Source organism: Oryctolagus cuniculus, chromosome 11, assembly GCF_051225735.1.
Source record: "Oryctolagus cuniculus isolate XC-2025 breed Fujian yellow rabbit chromosome 11, ASM5122573v1, whole genome shotgun sequence".
In the NCBI taxonomy this organism is placed as follows: domain Eukaryota; kingdom Metazoa; phylum Chordata; class Mammalia; order Lagomorpha; family Leporidae; genus Oryctolagus; species Oryctolagus cuniculus.
The window spans coordinates 72,810,980-72,837,949 of record NC_142877.1 but is presented as its reverse complement, the minus strand read 5'-3'; the positions used below and the strand labels follow the sequence as shown (position 1 = coordinate 72,837,949).

General features: G+C 37.5%; 1 protein-coding gene and 1 long non-coding RNA gene across 39 annotated transcripts in view; both read right to left on the bottom strand.

Annotated features, from left to right (window-relative positions):
• Positions 1-26,970, bottom strand: part of CNOT2 (CCR4-NOT transcription complex subunit 2) — a 121,248-nt gene that overhangs the window by 55,824 nt on the left and 38,454 nt on the right. For 13 of the 38 annotated variants that reach the window (XR_016216885.1, XR_016216886.1, XR_016216887.1 and 10 more), the window contains one exon: positions 21,512-21,584. The exons of 3 other annotated variants lie outside the window; for them this stretch is intronic. Coding sequence is in view for 26 of the 35 variants with exons in the window: in XM_089308695.1 (XP_089164821.1) it covers positions 21,512-21,584 (73 nt within the window). In the remaining 9 variants the exon portion in view is untranslated. Of the gene's footprint in view, positions 1-7,851; positions 8,080-21,511; positions 21,655-26,970 lie in introns of all 38 variants that reach the window. 22 more of the 38 variants (XM_089308696.1, XM_002711329.6, XM_070052629.2 and 19 more) reach the window with 6 other exon arrangements.
• On the bottom strand, positions 9,654-21,505 carry LOC149123526 (uncharacterized). Its single transcript, XR_016216897.1, has 2 exons — positions 13,921-21,505; positions 9,654-11,217 (listed from the first exon to the last, which is right to left on the bottom strand). It is a non-coding gene; the product is annotated as an uncharacterized LOC149123526 (long non-coding RNA).

The following is a 26,970-nucleotide window of genomic DNA, read 5'->3' as shown; positions in this document are numbered from 1 at the left end:
AAGTTCATCCTTTCCTCAGAGCAGCGTTCACATCAGTCTGCTTTTCGCCATTCTTCCTATTCTCAGCTTAAACACTGCACCAATTTTTTTTTTAGCCTCTTAACTGGTCTCCTTTTACATTTCAACAAACATTGCTGAAGACTTACTACATGAATTATACCAAAGATTGTGCTAATGAAAACAAAAGCTGAAGAAATAATAGCTCCAATCTTGATGCTCACAGTCAAACTAAGAGACAAACCTGCAAATAATTGTAATATGAAAATCTGATCAGGTACCTTGAGGATACAAATAAGAGAACATCTAACTTTGAGCCAAACAGACTTAAAGGTTGTACTGTCAAAATAGTAATGATTGGACAAAGCTTTGATAAAAAAAAAAAAAAAAAAAAAAAAAAAAAAAAAAAAGTGCCGGCATCCCCTGTGGGCGCTGGTTCAAGACCTAGCTGCTCCACTTCCAATCCAGCTCTCTGCTATGGTGTGGGAGAGCAGTAGAGGATGGCCCAAGTTGGGCCCTTGCACCCACACAGGAAACCCGGAAGAAGCTCCTGGCTTCTGGCTTCAGATCGGCACAGCTCTAGCCATTGAGGCCATCTGGGGAATGAACCAGCAGATGGAAGACCTCTCTCTCTCTCTCTCTGCCTCTCCTCTCTCTGTGTAACTCTGACCTTCAAATAAATAAATAAATCTTAAAAAAAAAAAAAAAAGTAGGAGTGGGATGGGTAAAGAAAGCAAATACTGGCATAAGAGTAAGCACAACCAAGCGCTCAGAAGTGACAGACGGCACAGGCAACAACAAAACTTTCAGTATGGTCAACACAGAGGGTATCGGGAAGGAAAACGATAAATGAGCTGGCAGGACCTTCAGTACCAGGTTAAGAGGGCAAGAGTAGAATAAGGCAAACCAGGTTTAAAAAATCTAGGTGATAGCTGAGTCCAGTCTGACTTAGTTTAACAGTTTATTATGGAGTCCATATTACTAACCACATACACTATCTTGATAGTCGCTGTTCTCAAACCTCTAGTAAGCATCTACACACAGGATACAGCTCAAGATTCCTAAGATCATGACCTCAACACAACTTTCCAGCAGCAATTACCTTAAAATCCAAAACAAACTCTAGGCCTCTGCTTCATCTTTGGTTATTCAGTTATTCCTATTCACAGAAATTTCTAGGGAAAACAAAACTATCAGTAACCCCTGCAATCTACAAAAATTAAAATCCAAGCTGATCAAATTTTATGCCCACCAACAAATATCATTCCATTCTACTATAATTTCCTAGCACAAGCCACTCTAATAAATTTCCAGACAAGTCTTTATTAATGTATTTTTATTATCTTCAAATTATCCTCCTACATCATTCAAAGTGATTCTTTTTTTAAAGATTTATTTTTATTTATTTGAAAGGTAGAGTTACAAAGAGGCGGGAGGGGGGGGGGGGGTTTCCATCCAGATTCCCCAGATGGCCATCTTCCCAGATAGCCGTCACAGCCAGAGCTGAGCCAATCCAAAGCCAGGAGCTTCTTCCGGGTATCCCATGTGAGTGCAGGGGCCCAAGGACTTGGGCCATCTTCTACTGCTTTCCCAGGCCATAGAGGAGAGCCAGATCGGAAGTAGAGCAGCTAGGACTCAAACTGGTGTCCAGATGGGATGCCGGCACCACAGGTGGTGGTTTTACCCCACCTATGCCACAGTCTAGCCCCAAAGTGATTATTTTTATTCATTTATTTTATTTGAAAGTCAGAGTTACACAGAGAGAGGAGAGGCAGAGAGAGAGGTCTTCCATCTGCTGGTTCCCTCACCAGTTGGCCGCAACAGCCGGAGCTGCGCCAACCTGAAGCCAGGAGCCAGGAGCTTCTTCTGCATCTCCTATGCAGGTGCAGGGGCCCAAGAACTTGGGCAATCCTCTGCTTTCCCAAGCCACAGCAGAGAGCTGGATTGGAAGTGGAGCTGCCGGGACTCGAACCAGTGCCCATATGAGATACTGGCACTGCAGGTGGCAGCTTTACCCATTACACCAGAGCGTCAGCCCCCTAAAGTGATTTTTCAAAGTAAAAATTTCTTATCTTCCTTGCCCTTCTTATGAAAATTCCTCAACAGCACTCTCAAATCAATCAGGTCCTATGTGACCTCTATGATCTTCTCTTGCCACAGATCTCTGACACCATTAAACTCTTGCTACATCTTCAGTTACTCAAACACAAGCTTTTTCTCACCTCGGGGTCTTTGAATATATTGACACCTTTACTTAAAATGTCCTTTCTCTCATCAGTCTTTGAAAACATTCACACTAAGCCAAGATTCCCGTTTTACATAGCCGTAGAAAATATTTGATAATGGGGCCAGTGCTGTGGTACAGCGGGGTTAAAGCCTTGGTCTGCAGTGCTGGCATCATATATTGGCACCAGTTCGAGTCCCAGCTGCTCCACATTTAATCCAGCACTCTGCTAATGCACCTGGGAAAGCAGAGGACAATGGCCCAAGTCCTTGGAGCTCTGCACCCACATGAGACCAGGAAGAAGCTCTTGGCTTCAGATTTGCCCAGCTCTGGCCATTGCAGCCATTTGGGGAGTGAACCAGCGGATGGAAGACCTCTCTCTCTGTCTCTACCTCTCTCTGTAACTCTGTGCCTTTCAAATAAATAAAATGAATCTTTAAAAAAAAATCATGTATTCTTCATGTCCTTAGAGAAGTGATAGAAAATTTTGATAATTATAATAAACTAATTTCATTGCCACTTACTATGTGCCAAACAACACTCTAAATGCTTTAAAAGGTTTATTTATATAGTCACCATTATGGTGCTACGAGGTAAGAAGAATCACTATCCTTATTTTGTAGCTGAAAAACCTGGGAATCCAGGGAAGATACTCCAGGTTACATAGCTGATAAATGTACGGACAGGTTTTGAACCCAATCTGCTGGGGTCCTTCCTTTTAATCACTATAATACACCGACTCTCAAACATACAACCTACTGTTTAATGTGTGTTTTCTTTCTGACCTCTAAAGGGAAAAGCAGTAAAGAGGAAGAGGGAGAAGAGGTAGAAGAGAGGAAAAAGGTTACCTGTGCCAAGCAATCAAACATTTGTTGCGTGCCAACAAAAGGTAACTTTACAGAAAAAGGAGACTGGACTATGACAAGACAAAAACTGGTGTCTACAATAGTGATACTTTAGAGGTTACATTAATTTTAGGACAAAATTATGCTTAAAAGAATACTATCCATTGGGGCAGGTGCTGTGGCACAGCGGGTTAACGCCCTGGTCTGAAGCACCAGCATCCCATATGGGCGCCAGTTCGAGTCCCGGCTGCTCCTCTTCCGATCCAGCTCTTTGCTATGGCCTGGGATAGCAGTGGAGGATGGCCCAAGTCCTTGGGCCCCTGCACCCACATGGGAGACCTGGAAGAAACTCCTGGCTCCTGGCTTCAGATCAGCGCAGCTCTGGCCATTGTGGTCATCTGGGGAGTGAACCAGCGGATGGAAGACCCCTCTCTCTGTCTCTACCTCTCTCTGTAACTCTGTCTTTCAAATAAATAAATCTTTAAAAAAAAACTATTAATTAAGAAATTATTATACAAGTACAGCTTCAAATCAGTAGGAATGAACACAAAAATTATATACACCCTGTTTCCATATTTCAAATGAACATTAATGCTTTCTATATACAGTGAACATAATTTTAATCACTTCAGAAATCAGAATGATTATAACCATACTCTAATTTCATTATAAATATACTAATGTAGACAATGCAGTACCACTACATAGAATACATCTAAAACTAGGTTAAGGGGCCAACATTGTGGCATAGCGAGTTAAGCTGCCACCTGCAACACTAGCATCCCATATGGGCACCGATTTGAGTCCCAGCTGCTCCACTTCTGATGCAGCTCCCTGCTAACGGGCCTGGAAAAAGCAGCCGAAGATGGCTAAAGTGCTTGGGTCCCTGCTACCCACGTGGGAGACCTGAAAGAAGATCCTAACTCCTGGCTTTTGGCTTTGGCCTGGCCTGGCGCCGGCCATTGCAGCCATTGGAGAGGAAACCAGAAAACGGAAAATCGATTCTCTGTCTCTCCCTCTAACTCAGACTTTCAAATAAAAAATAAATATTTGGAAAAAAAACCTAGATTAAACCAAGAACAAATCTCTAATAAAAACCTTTTCTTAAAAAAAAAAAAAAAACCTTTTCTTATTATCTCTAATGTAGCAAGTTTTAGTGCTAACATGTTAATATAGATGTCTTACAAAATTATTTAACATTAAAAACATCTGTATTAAGATTTTCACTGAGCTGGCGCCGCGGCTCACTAGGCTAATCCTCTGCCTTGCAGCACCGGCACACAGGGTTCTAGTCCCGGTCAGGGCGCCGGATTCTGTCCCGGTTGCCCCTCTTCCAGGCCAGCTCTCTGCTGTGGTCCGGGAGTGCAATGGAGGATGGCCCAAGTCCTTGGGCCCTGCACCCCATGGGAGACCAGGAAAAGCACCTGGCTCCTGGCTTCGGATCAGTGTGGTGCACCGGCCGCAGCGCGCCGGCCATGGTGGCCATTGGAGGGTGAACCAACGGCAAAGGAAGACCTTTCTCTGTCTCTCTCACTGTCCACTCCGCCTGTCCAAAAAAAAAAAAAGGACTTTTCACTGCTTCAGAGACACCAAATCTTCTATCTACAGCATTTGTACCCACATTGTGTTACAAAGGGTACAGCGCTAACTGCAAGAGGTGATACAGTGCTTAAGAGGGAGGACCAAAATTGTTCCTGTTTTATTAAGAGATTTTAGTTATTTATTCCGATTGCTGAATACAGAATTTAACTTCTTACTTCCCTCTCTCAATTCTGTATTTATTAAACACTTAACATACATAACTTCTTCCATAAAGTAAAAATTAATAAAATTCAGAGTAAATTACCATCAACACTTATCTGCTTTTATCAAGAGACAGTCAATATTTGAAACCAATCATGAAGAGCCCTAATTGAAGGATATTTTATAATTGCCCTTTGGAGGGAAAATATAATAGGTCAAATCTCATTAAGAAACTGCCCAAATTCTATGTACCTAAAATATTCTTATATCAAATAATGTATTTGACAGAAATATGTATAATCCAAGGAATTCTTATTTTAGCAATATGCTTCGGTAATAGCATTTTCAGCTGCCTATCCTACTTCACAAGTATTATAAATAATCTTTATTTAATTCTTGAAAAACACTAAAAAGGAAAGGGACTAAAAGGAGAAAAAAAGCACATACACTGGACCAAAAAAAAGATGCTGTCTCCTAAGAAACCTATTACTCAAAGACTTCCCTAGTTCTAGAATACTGTAGAGTGTGGGGTTGATATTTCCAATGATAAGTGGTAAGGAATAGTTCATTAATCTGCAAAAGATGAATTCAAAAAGTGAGGGTTTAAGTTTATTTTGGACAGTAGGTAATTATCTTGAAATCGAATCCTTTTCAAGAGTTACAGAAATATTTGATGTATTTCTGTATATTTTTGGAGGCTCATACAAAATAAGTAAGGTTCTCTGCAGCTGAGAGAAAGATGGGGGGAGCAGTTGTGGGTATGTAAAAGAGAGACATAGAAACAAACACACAGAGAGAAAGAGAACCATCACACTTTTCCTAATTCAAAAACAATTCACCAGTATCTGGTACCTAAGCTGTACTTTTTTTTTTTTCCAAATATTCCCAAAAACCATGTCCAGCACCCTCTAAAAACTCACTAAAGATCATTATGAAAATGCTGTAAACATTCTTGTTAGTTTGACTTTGTTCTAGAGTCAGTGCATTGTACATGCTTCAACCTGAATCAACACTTTGATGGTTTTCCAAAATCGTAAAACTTCCCATACCAAAATGCTTCGTCCAGATTCAAATCTGAACTGTCAACATATCAGCTTTAAAAGATAAGTGCACCATCCTAAAACCAAACCTCTTTAATTCCAAGAGTGCTAATCCATAAAAATTAAGTACACAATCATGTATCAACTAAGGAACCAAATATACTGTTTCCTCTTAAGAACAATGATAAGTTAGACTGAGAACTCACACAATAAAGCCTAAAAGTAGTACTTTGTCCTTTAATAGTATGACATAAAATTACAAAATGTAGATGGAGGGACACACAACAGTAGAAAAATCTCTAACTTTAGGATACAAAACAAATCTTCTGGCCATAAAGAAAAAGTTCTAATGAGAGTGAATATTTTAAAGTAATCTGTAAAAGAAAAGGGAGAAGAATCAGCCCAATATAAAATGGAGGAAGGGATTATGAATATATCCTGACAAAAAATTGAATCTATGATCTCCTTTGCTGCAGGTTATGTATTTCTACAAGGCTCTCAGTAAATTAAAAACTCTACAACTTGAAGAGAAGTTAAAACTGCTGATGACTCCGTATTTTCAAGACTCATTTTGAAATTTGAAATGTCAAATACTTGGGTGTCCCAATCTCTTTAAGTTTCAGACACTTTTTCTGAAGAAATGCCAACAATCATAGGCCATTATAAAGAGACTATTTTTCAGGGCAAGCATATGGCAATTACGATGCTACACTCCAAATGGGAGTGTCTGGGTTCATATCCCAGTTCTGCCTCTGAGTCCAGCTTTCTGCTGATGCACACTCTGGAAGGCAGCAGGTGATGGTTCAAGTACTTGGGTCCCTCACACTTAGGAGGAAGACCTGGATTCTGGTTCCTGGCTTTGCTCTGGCCCAGCCCCACAGATGTCTTGGGCAGCAGACAGAAGTTCTCTCTCTACCTTTCAAATAAAAATAAGCAAATAAAAAAGAAGTCTGTTTTTCCTGGGTTTAATTTTGCTTGTTAAACACAAAAGAATAAACAAATCACATGAATGTGAATTACATCTGGGAGAACTAAAGAAAAGAATTTTTGAAAGCTTTTCAGAAAGCAAGAGCCTGAAAAGGTACTAACCATTAAGAAGACTCGAGGGCAACATTCCTACAATACTATTTCTAAAAATCAAGCTTTAAAAAAAACTCTAATGTTAGAACATGATTTTCAGTGCAAAGTAGACAGAAAACACCAACAGTATTGATCTCTCTCTCTCTCTCTCCCTCACACACACACACACATTTAATGTATTCTTTCACTCAATAAATATTTGTGAAACTAAGCTAGATATTGTTCCTGCACTGCTTCTATCTATACTTATTTTTGTTAGCCTCAAACTTAGAGACTGGTAGAAATGTTCCAGTCCTCCTGTTAAGACTTCAAATAAAAATGATATCTGAAGCTTCTATTCCTGTAGAGATTAAAACACAGCTACCTACCTAAAACCTCAAGATAGAGAAAAGACATTTAAAACCACTAAAAGAAAAACTAAAACTTGCCACCTGAAACCACGTTCATATTGCAAAATTGTAGGCTATGGATTTCAGTTTTCTTGAACATATTTTTTCCTTAGCTTCTTTCTGAACATGGTTTTTTTGGTCTTGCTATAAACTGAAGTTTTTAACTAATCTGATATGATCATCAAACATGGAATTCACATATCAGAACATCTATGTACCCCAAAATATGTACAATTACAGCACTCAGAAGATTTGTTATATATTTTAAAAATTTAAAAATCTAAGAACCTTATTTGTATATTAAAAGTTTATTCAGCTTAAGGTTTTCCTTGTTTGCTATCTAATTAACAAAAGTTAAAACTATTTTTTTAGAACACTGAAATTTTTAATTTAATAATTAATGAGAAAAATAAAGGAACACTGTATTCCTAATCTAACAAAATGATTCACTGGTGTAATGGCCCAACATCCACCCTCAAAATACTGATGACAGTACCATTGTTTTCCCCCAGCTTTTCCCACCACATACTTACCTGTGCAACTTCTTTCAACATTTGCTACTCTGGGAATTGGAAAGCTCAGAGCTGGAGGCTGAAGTGAAGAAGGAAAGGTTGGAGGGTGAGCCATGGCACCAGCCCCACACTAGGAGCTCCCCTGAGATATTACAGCAGGGTTGACACCATAGCTCTGAAGTTCAAACTCCAGCAAACGATAAGAAAGGAGTCCAACCAGAACATGATAAACGATGGAATTCTTCTGCTCTTTGAAAAATAAGGAAATCATGCTATAAAGATCTGAATGTCCAGTTTCAACATTATGACTCCCTGTTCACCTCTTTATTATTCCCCAACCCAGAATCATCTTTCAGAATGATTCAAACTATTAATCAAAAAAAAAAAAAAGAAAAAAAAAGAAAAGAAAACGAAAAAAAACAAGGCAGAGCTCCCCATAAATGTGCATACTTTTCCAGAAAATACAACAAAAGGGCTTACCTGGCCATCATGAAAATGTGTAAGACAATATATTTAAACACTCTGTCTTTTCTGTACTCTCTTGCTCTGCTGAGTCCTCAACATTATATCTAAGGCTCTAAAGTTGCACCATAGATACACTTAAATTCCTCAAAGTGTGCCAGTGAGCTTTTGAAAACTAGATAACTTTGGTGCAAGTATATTTCTTAAGTGTTCCATGCTGACAAAAACAGACTCCTCCAGCAGAATAACTTGGAAAGTAATCAAAGTAGATGATAAAAATTTGAAGAAAGATTTTTAAACAAAATACTCTGAATTTGGTGCTTAAAATAAGATTTATTCACTTTTAAAAAACGTGAAACCTTGTTTGACAACATAAACATGAAAACCGAGGGGCTGGCACTGTGGCATGGTAAGTTCAGCCTCTGCCTGTGGCACTGGCATCCCATATGGGCACCAGTTTGAGTCCTGGCTGCTCCACTTTGATCCAGCTCTCTGCCACGGCCTGGGAAAGCAGTGCTTGGGCCTCTGCACCTGCATGGGAAAACCAGATGAAGCTCCTAGCTCCAGGCTTTGGATCAGCCCAGCTCCGGCCATTGGGCCATTTGGGGAGTGAACCAGCAGATGGAAGATCTCTCTCTCTCTGTCTTTCCCTCTCTCTGTAACTCTGTCTTTCAAATAAAAAAATAAATCTTTAAAAAAAAAAAAAGTAAAAATTGACTCAGAGAAAAACAAGCAATTCTCTTATGAATACTAAAACCAGTAACTATTTAAGTTAATTCAGCAAAATATTTAATAGGACAGATACTGAAAGTGACAAATTATAACCTTTATAAAAATATACATGAGTATCAGAATCTTAAATTATATAAAACAAATGAAAGTATTCATTCACCCAGGAGGCAAAGGACCTTTGAAATACTTCCAAATATCTTGCTATACAAATTAATCCAATAAACATTCAGCAAGCATCTATAGATGCTATATTTTATACTCTTATATATTCATCCACAATGTTCAGAATAAAGGGACTTCACAAATCAAAAGGAATAGGCTTGAAAAGACATTCACAATGGTTTCTTGCACCATTATTAAGTCTCCAAGACCTTAATCATTTCTGTCACCTCCAATTTCCTTTGTTACCATTCTCTCTTATTGTGCTCCAGCAAAACTGGCCTTTTTGCTGTGGTTCCTCAAACACATCAGCATACTCCTGTCCCCAGGACTTGGAAATTTCATCCTCCAGAATATCCACAGATATTCACATGCCTTCCTACTTCACCTGCTTCCGGCATCCAATCATCTCTTAGTGAAGACGCTCCTGACACTCAAAATTACAAAACTCTTTGCCCTAACCCATTACATTTATTTTTTTACATTTTCTTAGTCCTCTCCAATCTGAGACTTTACCCCAGTCTTTCCTTGTCTTTCACATGGGCTCTCATGTCAAACACATTGAGAATGTTTCACAACTGGAATCTGTTTTCTCATAACTAGACTGAAGTTACACATTTTAACATGTGCCCTTCTCATCATATACAAGTATGATGCATACACTGCAATTTATGGGTATGCACGATATTAGCGTCTTGTGAAAAGGTGATGTGCACTTTCATCTTGGTTTAGGTGGCTCATCTATAAGTTTTCTCCACTGAAAACTACTTTCCCTTTAAAATAATAAGTGTTTTAGAAAAGTCTGGAGAGAATGCGAGTATCTATCCTCAAATTTTCACCACTAATCACTTCACTCATCTGTACCAACTATCACTGTGCTGTTGTAATCATGATTTTCTATTCCCTTCCTTCTTTCTACATTTATTCACTGAGATGTTTTCATGCGATAAATCCTCTTTTAAATACATCACTGTTAAACATGAACATGGTCTCAAAGATTGTAAGTGGACCAAAGTGATACCCTAGAAGCTGAAGAATAATGAATGGCTCAAAAATGAGGTTCTTCACTCTAACAACCACATCCTTTTAGCTTTATCAAATAGTGCATTTATCCTGGTAGAAAGGAATGAATTTAACATTTCCTAAGCACTCTCTCCTGGCATTTCTAGTTCTAAATTACACAGGCATTTACTTTTCTTTTCCCTTAAAAAAGTAACGCCCTGTTTTCATTAGCATATTTATTATGCCATTTTTAGTTAACCATGCCAGACTGAAGATAATAAATACACTATTCAGTGCTATACAGTCCAGGTTTTTTGTAAGGAATATTAATCTGTAAAACAACTACTTCAGATGAGAAGATGAATGTCCACTATACTTACATGTCTATTAGATTCTAAAGAATGTTGACATAAAGAATTTAAGGTAAATGGTCCAATTTTTTGCTTTAAGTTAAACAGAATAAAAGCTTTGATGACTTTAAATACGAATTGCATTTTACTTGCTAATGTGTATTATTTTTTGCTTCTTTCCAAATGACCTTAAGTGCTGAGATAAAGTCTGCTATTTGGGGGTGCTGCACATTATGTAATATACAGCAGAAAGCATCCAAGCTTTGATGGAATACTGACAGGAAAAATTGATTCTCTTTATCAGGAATGATTTTCACCAATCTTTTGAATCAAATATAATCTTTTTCAGATTTATTTATTTACTGAAAGGCAGAGTTACAGAGAGGCAAAGGCAGAGGAAGGGGGAACGTGTGGAGAGATAGGTGTCTTCCATCCCCTGGTGCACTCCCCAGATGGCTACAACAACCAGAGCTGGGCCAATCTGAAGCCAGGAACCAGAAGTTTCTTCTGGATCTCCCACATGGGTACAGGGGCCCAAGGACTTGGGCCATCTTCTACTGCTTTCCCAGGCCACAGCAAAGAGCTGGATTGGAAGTGGAGCAGCCAAGACTTCAACTGGCGCCCATATGGGATGCCGGCACTACAGGTGGCAGCTTTACCCACTGTGCCACAGCGTCAGCCTCTGAAATATAATTTTTAAAAACTGAAACACAAGACTTCCACATCCAACCAAATAATAATAATCCTCCCCTCTCCCACCTAAGATGACTTAACCATGAACAAAATTTATTAAGCAATGGTTTTCATGTGAAGCCCACTGATCTCTGTGAATTGAGAGAGTCTGGATACTTCAGGGCAGGTGGAGTAAGGGCGGCTCATGCACCCAGCAGGAGAGCTTCTAGAGTAAGTGCTATGAAAGGGTTCTCTAGAGTCTTTAGCTCAGTACTGGGCACATGCAGGGGAGGGAAACCACAGAGAGAAGAGCCACCAGAAAGGAACAGAAGAATAAATTCCCAGAGATCACACTGGACTGAGAAGCTTTTACATTCCCATTAGCCAGCAGTGGAAAAATATAGAAAAACTAATTCACAGAGTATGGCTAAGTACTAAGAAAAATAATGTCTTAGCAGGTGGGGGGGAATACCTGGCCATAAACTGAAGGAGACTGTGGTGCTGTTTAACAAAAATAAAAAAATAAAAATAAATTAAAAAAAAAAAGGGAGTCTCAAAAGAATCAAAGGCCTTCTAGTTTTTCATTTTTAAATACAAAGTCTGGACTACTTTTTACTTCTATTCATTTGAAAGGCAGACAGGGACAGAGGGAGAGAAAGAGAGAGAAAGAAAGGAGCAGAGGAAAAGAAAGATACTTCCTATCTGCTAGTTTACTCCTCAAATGCCTTTAGTGGCTGGGTCTGGGCCAAGCCAAATGTGGAAGCTATGAATTTAATCCAGGTCTCTTATGTGAGTGGCAAAGAACAGCCAGGGCACACAGTAACCTGGAATCAAGAGCAGAATCAGGAGCAGAGCCTGGGCTGGAACCTAGGTACTCTAATAAGGAAATGTGGACATCCCAAGGGTATCTCATCCACTGAGCCAAATGCTCCCCACCAGATGATTTCTAAGTACCTCTACTGTATTAAAAATAAAAATGTTTTTAATGCTAGTATTAGAAACAAGAATGACAGATTTTTCATTAGAAATAAATCAGGGCCGGCTCCGTGGCTCAATAGGCTAATCCTCCACCTTGCGGCGCTGGCACACTGGGTTCTAGTCCCGGTCGGGGCGCCGGATTCTGTCCCGGTTGCCCCTCTTCCAGGCCAGCTCTCTGCTGTGGCCCGGGAGTGCAGTGGAGGATGGCCCAAGTCCTAGGGCCCTGCACCCGCATGGGAGACCAGGAGAAGCACCTGGCTCCTGGCTTCAGATCAGCGCAGTGCGCCTGCTGTAGCACGTCGGCAGGGACGGCCATTGGAGGGTGAACCAACGGCAAAAGGAAGACCTTTCTCTCTGTCTCTCTCTCTCTCTCACTGTCCACTCTGCCTGTCAAAAAAAAAAAAAAAAAAAAATCAGAAGACAGTAGAGTGCCATCTTTAAAATTCTAAAGGGAGGCTCACTAGGCTAATCCTCCGCCTGCAGTGCTGGCAGACCAGGTTCTAGTCCCAGTTGGGGTGCCTGTTCTGTCCCAGTTGCTCCTCTTCCAGTCCAGCTCTCTGTTGTGGCCCGCGAGTGCAGTGGAGGATGGCCCAAGTGCTTGGGCCCTGAACCCGTGTGGGAGACCAGGAGGAAGCACCTGGCTCCTGGCTTCAGATCAGCACAGCGCACCGGCCGCAACACACTGGCCATAGTGGCCACTTGGGGAGTGAACCAACGGAAAAAGGAAGACCTTTCTCTCTGTCTCTCTCTCATTGTCTAACTCTGCCTGTCAAAAAAAAAAAAAATTCTAAAGGGAAAAATTATCAATTTCAAATTCCTACCCAGCAAAAGTGAAATGATTTTTTCAGACAGACAAAATCTAGTAATATATTGGGGGCGGGGGATAATACCATAGATAAAAAAATGAAGGAAAGAAAATGAAAGTGAAAGGATGAAAGAGGAAAGAAAAAATAACAGGAAAGGAAAAAAAAGGAGAGAAGGAAGGGAAGGGAAGAGATCGAAAGAGCAAAGAAAGGACGGGACAAAAAAGAACTACCAAACCTATTTAATCATAGATAATAATTAAAGGCAAAAATAACACCGTCACTTCTGCCACCCCAAATTATAACGAACACTAAGAATATATAACAGAGGTTTAAGCAGGAATATTTCCTTTAAGAAACAAAATTTCATTTTAGACCTAGAAAATGACTGAGAAATGTGTTTTGCTAGCAGGGAAAATTATTTAAAAACCAAAATGCTGCACAAAAATACTGAGTCATCCAACTGACAAATATTTATTGAGTGTATACTAAATGTCCGACATTATTCTTGTATGGGGATACAGGAGTGAGTAAAACATTGAAAGGTAACTGAGATTACATTTTTATTGATACATGTACAGCTGAGCCTGGGAAGAGAAGGTGGGGAAATCTGGCATCAAAAACAAAGTAAAAGCTAGAATTCAAAAAAGTCACAAGTTTATATTCCTAAAGGAAAACTTTTCCCAAGGTAGAAAAGCTACTAAAAGACCACCTTTTCAAATAAGAAGAAGGAGGGAGGGTGGGAATGTGGGCAGGTGGGAGAGTAAAGTGAGAAGTATCACTAGGCTCCTAAATCCATTGTCAATATATATAAATATAAGGCTTTTAGGGAAAAGAACAATACTCAACATACTAATTGAGGGGCAGGAAGAATATCATATACCTATCACTTCTTTCCCAAATAAAAATGAAATCAACACAAATCCACTTACATTGTACTCAGGTTTTTTATGTTAGAAGAAAGGCTTTCCAAGAGTATTCTAAATCTGTCATACAGCAAAAGCCAAGAAATATCATGAGGACCAAGGTGAACAGACATGATGATTTAACAAAGCTATAGTAGTCATACACATTCACACACACACACACACAAAAAAAAACCATGGGTGCAGGCATAGAGAAACATATATAATAGAAATTCAAGAAATAAACTCATGCATTAAAGAAACTTGATTTACAGTACAACTAGCACTAATGATTAATTAATAAAGGGTGAAATAAGTCAATACATGATGCTAATATAACTGATAATCTAGGTACAGAGGTAAGGAAACCAGACTCCTAATTTACATCAAATACAAAATCACTTTAGAAAGATTAATTTTAAATATGAAAGATTTAAAAATCTTCTAGAAGACTACATAGGAAATATCTATTTAATTTTAATGGAGAAAGATGTCCAAACACAACTTTAAGAGACTGGGGGATATCAAATGTCAAACCAATAGGAACACTGTTGACTGAACTCAAAATTAATATGCATACCCAAACATATTCCTAGAAAGCCTCTTGTGAATTTCATCCTCCTGAATTTTTAGAATCTGACTTTGTTCAGCTAACTTCTCTGACTCCATAAAGTTCCCTCTTATATTTTTTTATGAAGTGCTTAAAAATACGATGGCCTGTTTTCTGAGACTTCTGGATTAGTTCTTCTCTGTTCTTATCTAACCTTCTATGTCTGCTGTCTGTGTCCTGATCATTTTTGATTTTTCCCGGTACAATTTACAGAGCTAGGCTGCTCTGCTCACTTTAGCCTTACCACTGGCTAATGGTATCTTCCTGTAACTACCTGTTGATAACTTTGGATGATTCCAATCTCACATTCTTTAATGCTTCTATCTACTTTTTTGGCACAAAAAGTGATTAATGCAGGTCTTTTGTTAGTCTTACTGGCTTATATCTTAGGGTCCATGTGGATACCTTGCCACTGAATGTTGTCACAAACCTTCTCAGGGTCTTTGGTTTTGCTGTCTGCTGTTCTATTTTTATGTGGAAACATACAGAGAAAGAGAAACTAACCTGTCATCATCAGAATCCAAATAAAACCCAAGATCATATTTTAAAAGATAATTTTGCTTGCTTCTATATTTTTTTGATTCATAGAAATATCTGTGCTTTTAACTTTCATTTTAATGCTGAATACATTCTATACTCATTGAGGCAAATCATCTAAATGCAAAATATTTTTCTGAAAGAGATTGCTTAAAAGTTCGTGTCTAAAGCCTAGGGCCTAAATTCCCAAAAAGCACCACTGTACACACAAGGGTGCCACTAGGGAATTTAATTCTTTTTGGAAAACACAGCAGAACCTTTCAGACCCCATGTAAACTAAACCACTACTCTAACTGAATTGGACCTAATTACTTATTTAGCAGAGTTTTTTTGGCCTAGGAGCACTGTGAAAAACTTACCAGGACACTAAGGGCACCATTAATCAAGTGCCTTGATGAAAACTTGCTTTTCGGGGAACATACATCATTTAACTTGATGATTTCAGGAAATAAGGAAAATGATCAGGACAGGTAAATGCATTCAAGCAATGTTACTATCAAGTAGCAATGAACCAACTAATGAAGAACTTCAAAATTCACATAATTTTGAAATTCTCATTTGGTCAGAGAAAAGGGCAAAGAGGAGCCATGAAGAGGAGCCACAAATGCCCCTTTTATTTTTAAAATATTTAGGTTATGGAATCAAAATGACTTCCATTGCTGATAATGTGATCAGGTCATGAACACAAGCATTATATTCAAAAATAAATTATAAAAGCAACCTCACTTTAGCAATTGTATTCAAGTGAAAAAAGTATTAAAAAAAAAAAAAACATTTTCAGCTTTTTCTATCCCCTTGCTTTACCTCTGGCTATAAACAATAAATCATAGTCATTTATTTTCAAGAGTTTCAAGTGCAAAGAAAAAACAGAGCCAGTTAGTTGAATTCAGTCATTCACCTTTTAACTCATTCATTCATCAGCTCACTCTTGTTCATCTTCAACCAATGCCAAGCAGCAACAATGACTAAAACCTACACCTTTCTTCTCTGAGCATCAGACTGTCTGCTGTCTCCAACAGTTAAGTCTCCAACTGTCTCAACAGTTAAGTATTCATTCAATTTTTCATTCAACACTTCCATTGACTTTATTTTATGAAGCATTCTTTATATTTACTATGTATCTTGACTATACCCCACTGTCATAAATTCCAAGATACTTTGGTACTTCATATTATCAACCAAAAAGTTACAGACTAACTATGTCACAACTACAACTTCAAGATGCCATGCTGCAGCATGCATCCATGCTGCAGAATGACAGAATTTCCCAGTAATGTGTAAATTTTAATTTAAAAAAAGGAGGTAATTCACTCCTTATTTATAGTTCCATTTTTATTGCAATATAAAAAAATTGTTATTTGTATACAGTACTACATAATGTTCTAAAACAATAAATGTAAATATATCTTGATACATTTGTATGTGTTAAATAATTAAGAAATTTGTGTTTTAAATGCTTTAAATTATGCAGGAATTCTTGGTAAATTGTCAGAAAGGTGTCGAGTGTTTTAGAGGTATCTGGGAAATTGTTTTGGATTTTGGGTGTACTGGAAATTTATTATTATTTGCCCTATTCAAATTAATGGGATGTAGGGCATCACTTTCCAAACAGTTGACACACACTTAAAAAGATGTATTTGCATGCTAAAATACACATGCCACAAAAACATAAAAAATAATGAAACACAAGATTCAAATTAAGGCAGGGGAAGTGATGGGATGTGGAAATATCTCCATTAAGTAAATAAGCAAACTGCAGAATGCGTATTTATTTTTCAAAAGATGATGAATTATACCTGTACCTATATAATCACTAGGAAATTTCTGAAAAGACACACCAAAGTAGTAACAGTAAAGTTGTGAAGGTAAGTTTTCATATTGTATACTGTATTTCCAAATTTTCTTCAATGTTTTTGTAATAAGCATCTATTCCTTCTACAACAGAGTAAAGGGCAATGCAATCCCCCTTACAGTTCCTCCCCAATATATTATACTCCATATAATACGGCATTTTCAATTATGAGGTATCTTTCAGTAATATATGGACTAGAGTGCACTAGAGCCAGTTAACACTCACTATATTGAACCAGTATCTGATATGATCAGTGCCCTCATATTGAACAATACTAATCAGAGAAGTACCTAAAAATTCTCAGCAGGTAAAGCCGCCTCCTGCAGTGCCGGCATCCCACATGGATGCCAGTTCAAAAACCAGCTGTCCCATTTCCCATCCAGCTCTGTTATGGCCTGGGAAAGGAGTGGAAGATGGTCCAAGTCCTTGGGCCTCTGCACCTGCATGGGAGACCTGGAAGAAGCTCCTGGCTCCTGGTTTCAGATCAGCACAGCTCCAGCTGTTGCAGCCAACTGGGGAGTGAACCAGTAGATGGAAGACCTCTCTCTCTCTCTGCCTCTCCTTCTCTCTGTGTAACTCTTTCAAGTAAATAAACAAATCTTTAAAAGAAAATTCTCGGGAATATCATTAATATGTTATTCAGCCCATGTTCTAAATTCTTCCTTTTTCTTTCATTGTTTTATTTAACTTTATTGAAACATGCACTGAACATCATCTATAAGGTACCAGGCCAGGTACTAGAAGTACCAAAATAAACAGATATGGCTCTAGCTTTCAAGAAACTTGTTATATACAATACCACAGTATAATATAATTTTCTGCAATGATGGAGATACTCTGTATCTGCACTATTCAATATGACAAGTCATTAATAGAATGAAGCTACTGAGCATTTGAAATGTAGCTAACATGACTGACAAAAAGAATCTTAACTATATTTAATATAAATGAGGTTAACCACTTTTGTGGTTAGTGTCTACAGTAATGGATAGTACAGGTCCACAGGACGACATGAACAAATAAACAATTAATAACAATGTGCTATGATGAACACTAAACCAGGAGTACACAGAAAGGCCATGAAAGCAAGGAAAAGGTGCACTGAGCCTATCACAGACTGGCTTTTGGAAAATTGATACTGAATTTCTGAAAAGTAAGGTAGCTGTGGTATTTGATCAAGAGAACCAATGTAAGTAAAGGCCTGAAGGTGTGAGTATGAGTGCAGGATAGAGAGATGAAAAGCAGTTTTTTATTACTAAATGGAAAATCCTGCTATAGAGTGTAACAGGAGATAAAATGGTTGAAAGGTAAAAACATGTAGTGGGGCCAGTTATGGAAAGACTGTGTAGTTTAGGAGTCTAAGTTTATTACTAATAAAGGGAAAGCCATTGATGAATAAAAACTGATAATTAAAAGATGATTTAGATTTATACATGCTCACAGATAAGGGTAAGTTAGTGTAAATTAGAGAATAAAATTCTAGTATAGAAAAGTTACATTTCCTTGGAAAAAGATTGACAATCCTTCCGAAGAAAATGACCAGTGAACTATTTAAATAAACTGCTTTAATCAGAAATAATATAGCATTCTATCTATGCAAATAAACTTCAACTACTATATTCAAACTCCAAATACCTACCAGAGCTTTAAGTTTTATAGTAAAAAAACAAAATACAAAGTAGATACCACTTTAAAAAAAAATAGTTTAACCCAAGCACCTTTTTGAAAATCACTTTGAGCAGAGAGTTCAGAGAATGTACCTTCTAAACTAAATTCCTAAGGCAGTAATCAGAACTGTAAAGGAAGGAGAATTGCAGGGAATTTTCCTTCTTGTTAAACTCTGGAATACTAGAGCCTATTCTCAGAATACTTAAATTTTAAAAAAGCTCTCAAAGACAAATGAAAAGTTATAAACATGGATATAAAGAAATTCTAGGCCGGCGCCGCGGCTCACTAGGCTAATCCTCCGCCTAGCGGCACCGGCACACTGGGTTCTAGTCCCGGTCGGGGTGCCGGATTCTGTCCCGGTTGCCCCTCTTCCAGGCCAGCTCTCTGCTGTGGCCAGGGAGTGCAGTGGAGACCCCCATGGGAGACCAGGAAAAGCACCTGGCTCCTGGCTCCTGCCATCGGATCAGCGCGGTGCGCTGGCCACAGCGCGCCAGCCGCGGCGGCCATTGGAGGGTGAACCAACGGCAAAAGGAAGACCTTTGTCTCTGTCTCTCTCTCTGTCCACTCTGCCTGTCAAAAAATAAAAATAAAATAAAATAAATAAATAAATAAATAAATAAATAAAAGAAATTCTATTTTATCCACCAAAAAAAAATTAAACAAAATTCCTCCAAAGGGCAGGCATTTGGCTCAGTGGTTATGTTGCTTCTTGGGACACCCACATCCCATATCATAATGCTTGGTTTGAGTCTAGATTGTGCTGCTTCTGATCTAGCTTCCTGCTAACACACACTATGGGAAAGCAGCAGATGACAACTCATGTACTTGGCTCCCCACCACTCACAAGGGAGATCCAGACAGAGTTCTGGGCTCTTGGTTTCAGCCTGGCCCAGCCCTTGCTATTGCAGGCATTTGGGGAATAAATTGAGAAGGGAAGATATTTGTGTCTGTCTCTTTTCTATTTCAAATAAAATGAAAAAATCTTTAATTATTTTCAAAAATCTCTCCAAAGTAGAATTTTTTAAAATTCAAATCATTTTTTTCACAGAATATACAAACTCTTAGAGCCACCAGCATTAACACAGAGTTTATTTTAATGATTTAATAATCCTAATTTCCCATATGCTCTTACCAAATTCATCATGATATCAGACAGGAAATTTTATTTCTACACATGTACTTTTCAGAGGAGAATGCATAAATAAATTCCATAATGCAGATTTAAACAAGTATTCAAAGAATATCTCCAAATGTATTAAGCATCACCACTGCTTCATAACAACAAAAAAGGAGAAATATTTTCAGCCAGAAACCTAACCAAGAATGCATTTTCCAGGTGTGCTTCAATATTTGGATAAATTATAAGTACTATGACTGGAGCTAAGGAGTATTTTTAGAGTGGAATGAGCAAGAATAAGCAAATCTCTTTATGTGTAAAACATATAGTATAAATTTTCAAACTCTGTGTAAATACAGCTCTATGAGGCATATTAACCATACAAGCTGTTCTATACTCATGTTTTACAAACTGGATTATGATCATTAAAAAGCCACAAAAACTAAAATCACAATACTATTGAAACAATTTAACAGAACCTACCCAAGATGCAAAAGCCTAGTAAGTATGAAAAACAAAGTAGTTGGAAGTGGTTGTGAAAGAGGGGGAGATATAACAAGCATAAATCATTAGCAAAGGCTCTGTTGGCCAAGTCTATGAGGACAAATCAGGAAAAAAAAAAAAAAGAAAAAGAAGAAGAAGAAGAAAAAAGAAACAACCTAAAACAGTTACAGGGAGGGCTGATTCAGTATAGCCTCAGTTTACTCTCTGGGCTCATTAAAATCATAAAGATCTGATCAAAAAAACTTCATACGTCAAGTCAGATCAAACTCTAGAAAGTTTAAATATCACCCTTTTTTAAGTAAAAACACTGTACTTCCAAACAAACCCAGATCTTATCATCAAAGGTTCTTTGCTAGCATACAACATAAAGACAAATTTACAATTTTCTCTGCTATTCACTTTTCCAATTTGAAGGAAAGAAGAATTAAGTATCTAAAATAAATGATCAACAGAAAAAAGGTTAGTTAACCAAATGCGTGGCCAAACAGTTGCTTTCACAACCTAGAGGGAATAAAACAGGTGGGTAGAAGGGGAAGAGAAAGGCTGGATACTGATTTGTTCAGGAAGCCTAAAAAGTATATTCCTACTTGAGCTTTAAACTAGTGTTTTCAGGATTACTATGTAACCTGATAATGCATCATTATCAAATATATAAAGGTTTCCTTTTAAAAAATGGAAAGTTCATACATTATGTTTTTGAAAAATAATCACTGTGTTAATAGCACTGTCTTTAAAATTCACGTTCTTTTAAAAGCTAAGAAGGAAATAAGACTGTTACATTTCATTCAATTACATATGGGATGCATATTATTAACCAATTTGTTATATTAGAAAATAAGAATCTAGCACTGTAAGGACAGCAAAAGAATGACAAACTGAATAGAATCTTCGTCTTTAAACACCTTAGTTGTTTCATTTCTATTTCTTCTATGCTCTATCCAATTTTGCCTACATTTCTGTGCTACTCTATTACTAAAAATATAGTCCAAGACTTTACATAATTTAGTTTTCCAGGACAATATGAGTAAATCCAGTCAACAATGTTTTATGAACTACTGGCTCTGAACTCAACCATAAATTGTATATCATTCTAAGTTTTAACATATATATGAGAAAATATATTGACATTAAAATATACATTTACTATGAACATGCATTATTTGGAAATATGCTCCCAACTATTCTGTCAAATCAAATATACATATTTAAAACAGTAACCCATATTTTTCAAGTTGAGGTGTATCCAATCTGCTGGCTCCATTTAAATATAACACATTAAAACAATATAGCTATATGACCAACAGAGAAAAGGGGAAAAAAATGGTCTTACCTGGTAGTTTCTTTTCTCAGATAATGTATGTCCATCAGTCCTCACCATAGAGTCGTGTCCTTTCCTCACAGTACTGGAGGCAATCAAATAGAACTGTCACTCAAGGGTCGTGTCACAGGAAGGACCGCCCACCAGTTCTCCCTCTAGAGTGGAATTATCCAAAAGCCGTTAAAATTACTAACATGAAAATATATGAAAGCAGCAAAAATATCCAATATCACACACAGAAAATAAAAGCAAAAGTAATTGTTTTATGATGTAACCCATCTTCAACTTTACCACTTACAGAGGGCTTTACTGGCACACATACTCTTAAATAGGTATTATTATGTATGAAAAAACTCTTCCCTCCCACTTCTACTTTCTCTGATTACAACTGTCTACCAGACATCACACACATGAAAAAACTTACAGTAAATAAATATTAAGTAGATAAAAATGTTCGCCCCTCAACTGACATATTTTTCTTTCAAATATTCTCCAGTCTCAGAACTACACAATTATACAAATTCAGTCATAAATCTGCCCCCTCCCAAGGCTTCCATAAATAGATAGGAATGCATGCTATTTATATTTGTGAAGTTGATTCCTGTGACATAAAATGGAAATGAATTGTACATTTTTTAAGATGATTAATAGAGGCAACCCTAACTCAATACTCTATTAAACTTTAATGAAGAAAAGCAACAACTGTCAACTTCCATTGATGCCTTTGCCTTTTAGTCCTTCAACTTCATGAATACGCCAATAGAATTGACTTTCTTCACTAGGGGAAAAAAATAGGATTCATTTAACCTGGACAGAGATAAACACGCTCAAAATGACTTATATGAGATAGCCACCAGAAGTGCTATCTCGAGAACATATATTGAAAACAAAGTTCAACAATTCAAAGGTGGTGTCTATAAAGAATTTTAGAATGTACATTCTCAAGACAAATAGCTCTCGGCTAAGTTTTACTGAACATTCTCAGGAAGTAGTATATTTGTGTACTGCACTTACATGTTGTTAACCACCAAAAATTATATTCAAATTTAGAACAACTACTTAATACACTATGAATATTCTTCAGGAGGGAATAAAAAACGTCTGATTTATAATTCATAAGTAGAGTGAATTGATATTAAAAATCAACAAACATACATATATACATACAAGTATGGACTACCTCTAAAAGAAAATCCAATAAGGGAAAAATATCTTTAAAGAAACCAAATCATTATTTAAGATTTAATTTTGAAAAAGAATCCATGTGGGGGTCGGCACTGTGGCACAGCAGGTAAAGCTGCTGCCTGCAGTGCAGGCATCCCATACGGGTGCCAGTTCAAGTCCCAGCTACTCCACTTCCAATCCGGCTCTCTGCTATGGCCTGGGAAAGCAGCAGAAGATGGCCCAAGTCCTTGGGCCCCTGAATCCACATGGGAGACCTGGAAGAAGCTCCTGGCTACTGGCTTCAGATTGGCAAAGCTCACGCGGTTGCAGCCATCTGGGGAATGAACCAGCAGATGAAGATTCTTTTTCTCTCTCTCTCTCTTTGCCTCTCCTTCTCTGTGTAACTCTTTCAAATAAATAAATCAATGTTTAAAAAAAAAATCCATGTGACAAATCTATCTTCTGGTTGTTCTTTATGTTGGATTACAAGGTGATGGGAGTTGGATTTTCACGTAATCTTGACCAACCAAATTTAATTTGTATATGCTCAGCTGCAATAATTCAAGATGCTGGCCGGCGCTGTGGCTCAATAGGCTAATCCTCCGCCTGCAGCGCCAGCACACAGGGTTCTAGTCCCAGTTGGGGCGCCAGATTCTGTCCCAGTTGCTCCTCTTGCAGTCCAGCTCTCTGCTGTGGCCCGGGAGTGCAGTGGAGGATGGCCCAGGTGCTTGGGCCCTGCACCCACATGGGAGACCAGGAGAAGCACCTGGCTCCTGCCTTCGGATCAGCGTGGTGCACCGGCCGCAGCGCGCTGGCCCACGGCAGCCATTGGAGGGTAAACCAACAGTAAAGAAAGACCTTTCTCTCTGTGTCTCTCTCTCACTGTCCACTCCGCCTGTCCAAAAAAAAAAAAAAAAAAAAAAAATGCCTGCATCTCATATTGAGCCTCTGGGGGCAAGTGTGGGATATTTAAAAAAAAAAAAATTAACAAAAAAAAATAATAATTCAAGATGCCTGACTCTATGGGGAAAAAACTATAATAGCACAATACAAAATTAACTTGTTTTTGGAATTAAGTATCCTCTCTCAAATATAGCAAAGGAGAAGTGTTTTTACCCATAGTAATATTTACTACTGTAAGTGTAATTCTTTGGGATGGCACTGTGACCTAGTAGGTAAAGCCACCGTCTGAGACATCGCATCCCATATGGACAACAGTTCAAGTCCCAGATGCTCCACTTCTGATCCAGCTCCCTGCTAATGTGCCTGGGAAAGCAGTGGAAGATGGCCCAAGGGCTAAAGCCCCTGAGACCCAGAAGAAGCTCCTGTCTCCTGGCTTCAGCCTGGCCCAGCCCTGGCTATTGCAGCCATTTTGGGGAGCAAATAGAAAATCTTACTCCGTCTCTCCTTCTCTGTAATTGTGCCTTTCAAATATATAAAATAAATATTTTTTAAAAAGTAACTCTTACCATCTAGCAAGCATTATAGGTCATTCAGAAGGAAAAATCACCAAGTCAATTGGTTGTCCAAGATTAAGTGACATATAATTAGCTACTATTCAGAACTTTATAATTGCCACAGAAAAAAAACAAAATTATTTTAAGATGCATATCCTAAACATTAACCTAATTTTGGTAAGTTTTTTAACACTAGTAATGTTTAAAATAGTACTTGTTTTACCATTGAAAGTATTCATGACAACCTGAATTCAATGAATAGTGTAAAATTTCAATCACTAGTAATAGAATGAGAATGGTTTCCTTCTTAAATTATGTTTAAACCAAAATTTCCATACCACCTTCAAATTATGCCAATTTCATCAAAATATATATTTATTTCTATTTTATAAATCTAAAAAAATAAAGAGAAATCTAAATCAGGCAAACTAATACCTTAATGTGGTATACATCTTTAACACAACCTATTAAAAAAAGTAGGACTGAATTTTTATGTGCTAAATACCTTAAAAATAAAAATATTTAAATTTAAATTTACCAGATTAAAAAAATCTTCACATTGAAGAATGATGGATTTCAGTATAAGAGAAAAACCTGTTTATGCTTGTTTTGTCTCCTCCCCTTGAGATAATGTGAACTACTTCAGGCCCTAGGGTTTTAATCCAAAGCCACTACATATACTCTACCTATATAGGAACAAGTCTTCTACAATGAACCAAGAATCATTTTCTCCTTTTAGTAAACAAAGGAGTAAAGACACTTTATTTTCTTTGAAACATGGTAAGTTAACATGTGTCACTACAATCTTCACTATTCTATATTAAATAAAAACGTTCAGTGATAAATTGTGTGGATAGCCTTCACATTGGGAATGAAAGAACACACAATTAATGAAACAAGATTTGGATATTCTACGAGATAGAGTATGTGAAAAGCAACATGCATGCACCCTAGCTGCCTAAATGTATTAATACAGTTTCTTCACAAAGTCTTAAAAATATTCAGAAAGTCAGAAAAGACAACAATGTATTTGCAAAACTACAATGAACTTTTCTGTAAGGCAGGGATGTCTTCTATGATTGAAAAACACAGACTTTATTATCTATTTTAAATAACCAAACAACTAAACAAAAAACATGAAATAATAGCTTTCAGACATTAAATAATAGTCACCTCAGGATAGAGATCATCAAGAAGAAAGAACAAATGAGATGAGCCCTTTCAGTATCCCTAGATAACTGCCTGTGGAGTTCCAAGACTGACAGGGATGGGAAAGTAGAACCCAGTCACCGCCCTTTTGGTCTCTCAAACTAAACCAATGTTCTAAAAGAGTTCCTAATTAAAACATATCAAAGCAGCTAGAATTTTCATAGCAAACAGACGGAAGGAAACTGAGTAGATAAAGTGCTCCAAAGATCTGGAGCGAGACCCTCCATCTTTAAGCAATTGTGATCTGAGCATGTATGTGAAAAAACAGTATACTCAGTCTGTAGAAAAAGCCTCTGAAGGAGACTGGTCAGAACAACATGAAGAGCTCATGTTCCCGTTAACCAGAGCAGAAGGGTCTCTTAATATGTATGAAGAAGATAACAAAGGTATTGGCTACAAAATCAAGTAAGCTTTATACCAAAAGATGTTCTTAAAGCTTAAAACCAAAATGATGAAACTGATTCTAAGTAACAGAGCTGTACCAAAAATAATATATAACAATAACACCCAACAATATATGAAATAATATCAAGCTCTAGCATAAAATACATAATATTAAATTTCTATCATCCAATCAAAAATTATCATCCATGCAAGGATGCAGGAAATGCTTGTAAAATCTGTAACAAGGTGAAATATGAATGGAAATAGACCCAGAAATAATACCAGTGATAGCATCGGTAGACAAAAATATTAAAAAATGGTATTGTAAATTTCATACATTCAAGAAGATAATGAACATGGTGACAATGCAACTTATGAAAAGGAGCAAAATCGGCAGCCCTAAAGATTTTCTAAATGTTGACAGAAGAATTTACTACAGAATGATAAAGACGTATAAAAAAAGTTAATGTCTGCAAAACCTTGTGAAATTTGACTTAAACTGGTAGGTTAATGTTATACTGCACCAATTTATGGTTTCAAAATTGTAGTATAATTACATAAGATGAAACCCCGTGGAAAGCTAGGTGATGGGCATATAGGACCTCTCTATAGTATTAAAAATTTATATTTTAAAGATGTATTTAATTTACTTGAAAGGCAGTTACAGAGACAAACAGAGACAGAATTCCATACTGGTCTCTCAGCACTTGGGCCATCTTCCACTATCCTCCCAGGTACATTAGCAGAGAGATGGGACTCAAACCAGGGCTGCAATACAGCACTGGTGCATCACAGGCGGCAGCTTAACCTCTGCACCACTATGCAGATCCCCAAAAGTTATTTTTAAGGCTCAAACTGATCTTTTAGAGATAAAAATTCACTATCTGTAAAGAAAAATACATTGGCTAGGGTTAATAGCTGATTAGATACTGAAGAAAAGTTTAACGAACTTGAAGACACCAGAGAAAAACATCCAAAATTATACACAGTAAAAAAGGACTTAGAAAAAAGAAATGTGGGACAGTGAACAACAGGACAAGATCAAGCAGGAGAGAAAACTGTGAGACCATAACAAAGGACCTAATATTAATATAACTAGTGTTCCAGAAAGCACAAGGATAAAAATGACCAATTTCTTTCTCAATTCGCTAATAATTAGTAACCAAGTTAGCAACTTTTTGCTCCAAAAAGCAAAAGAAAACTATCCTAACAATTCAGAGTAAAACTGCTGAAAAAACGTGAACAGAATAATCTTAA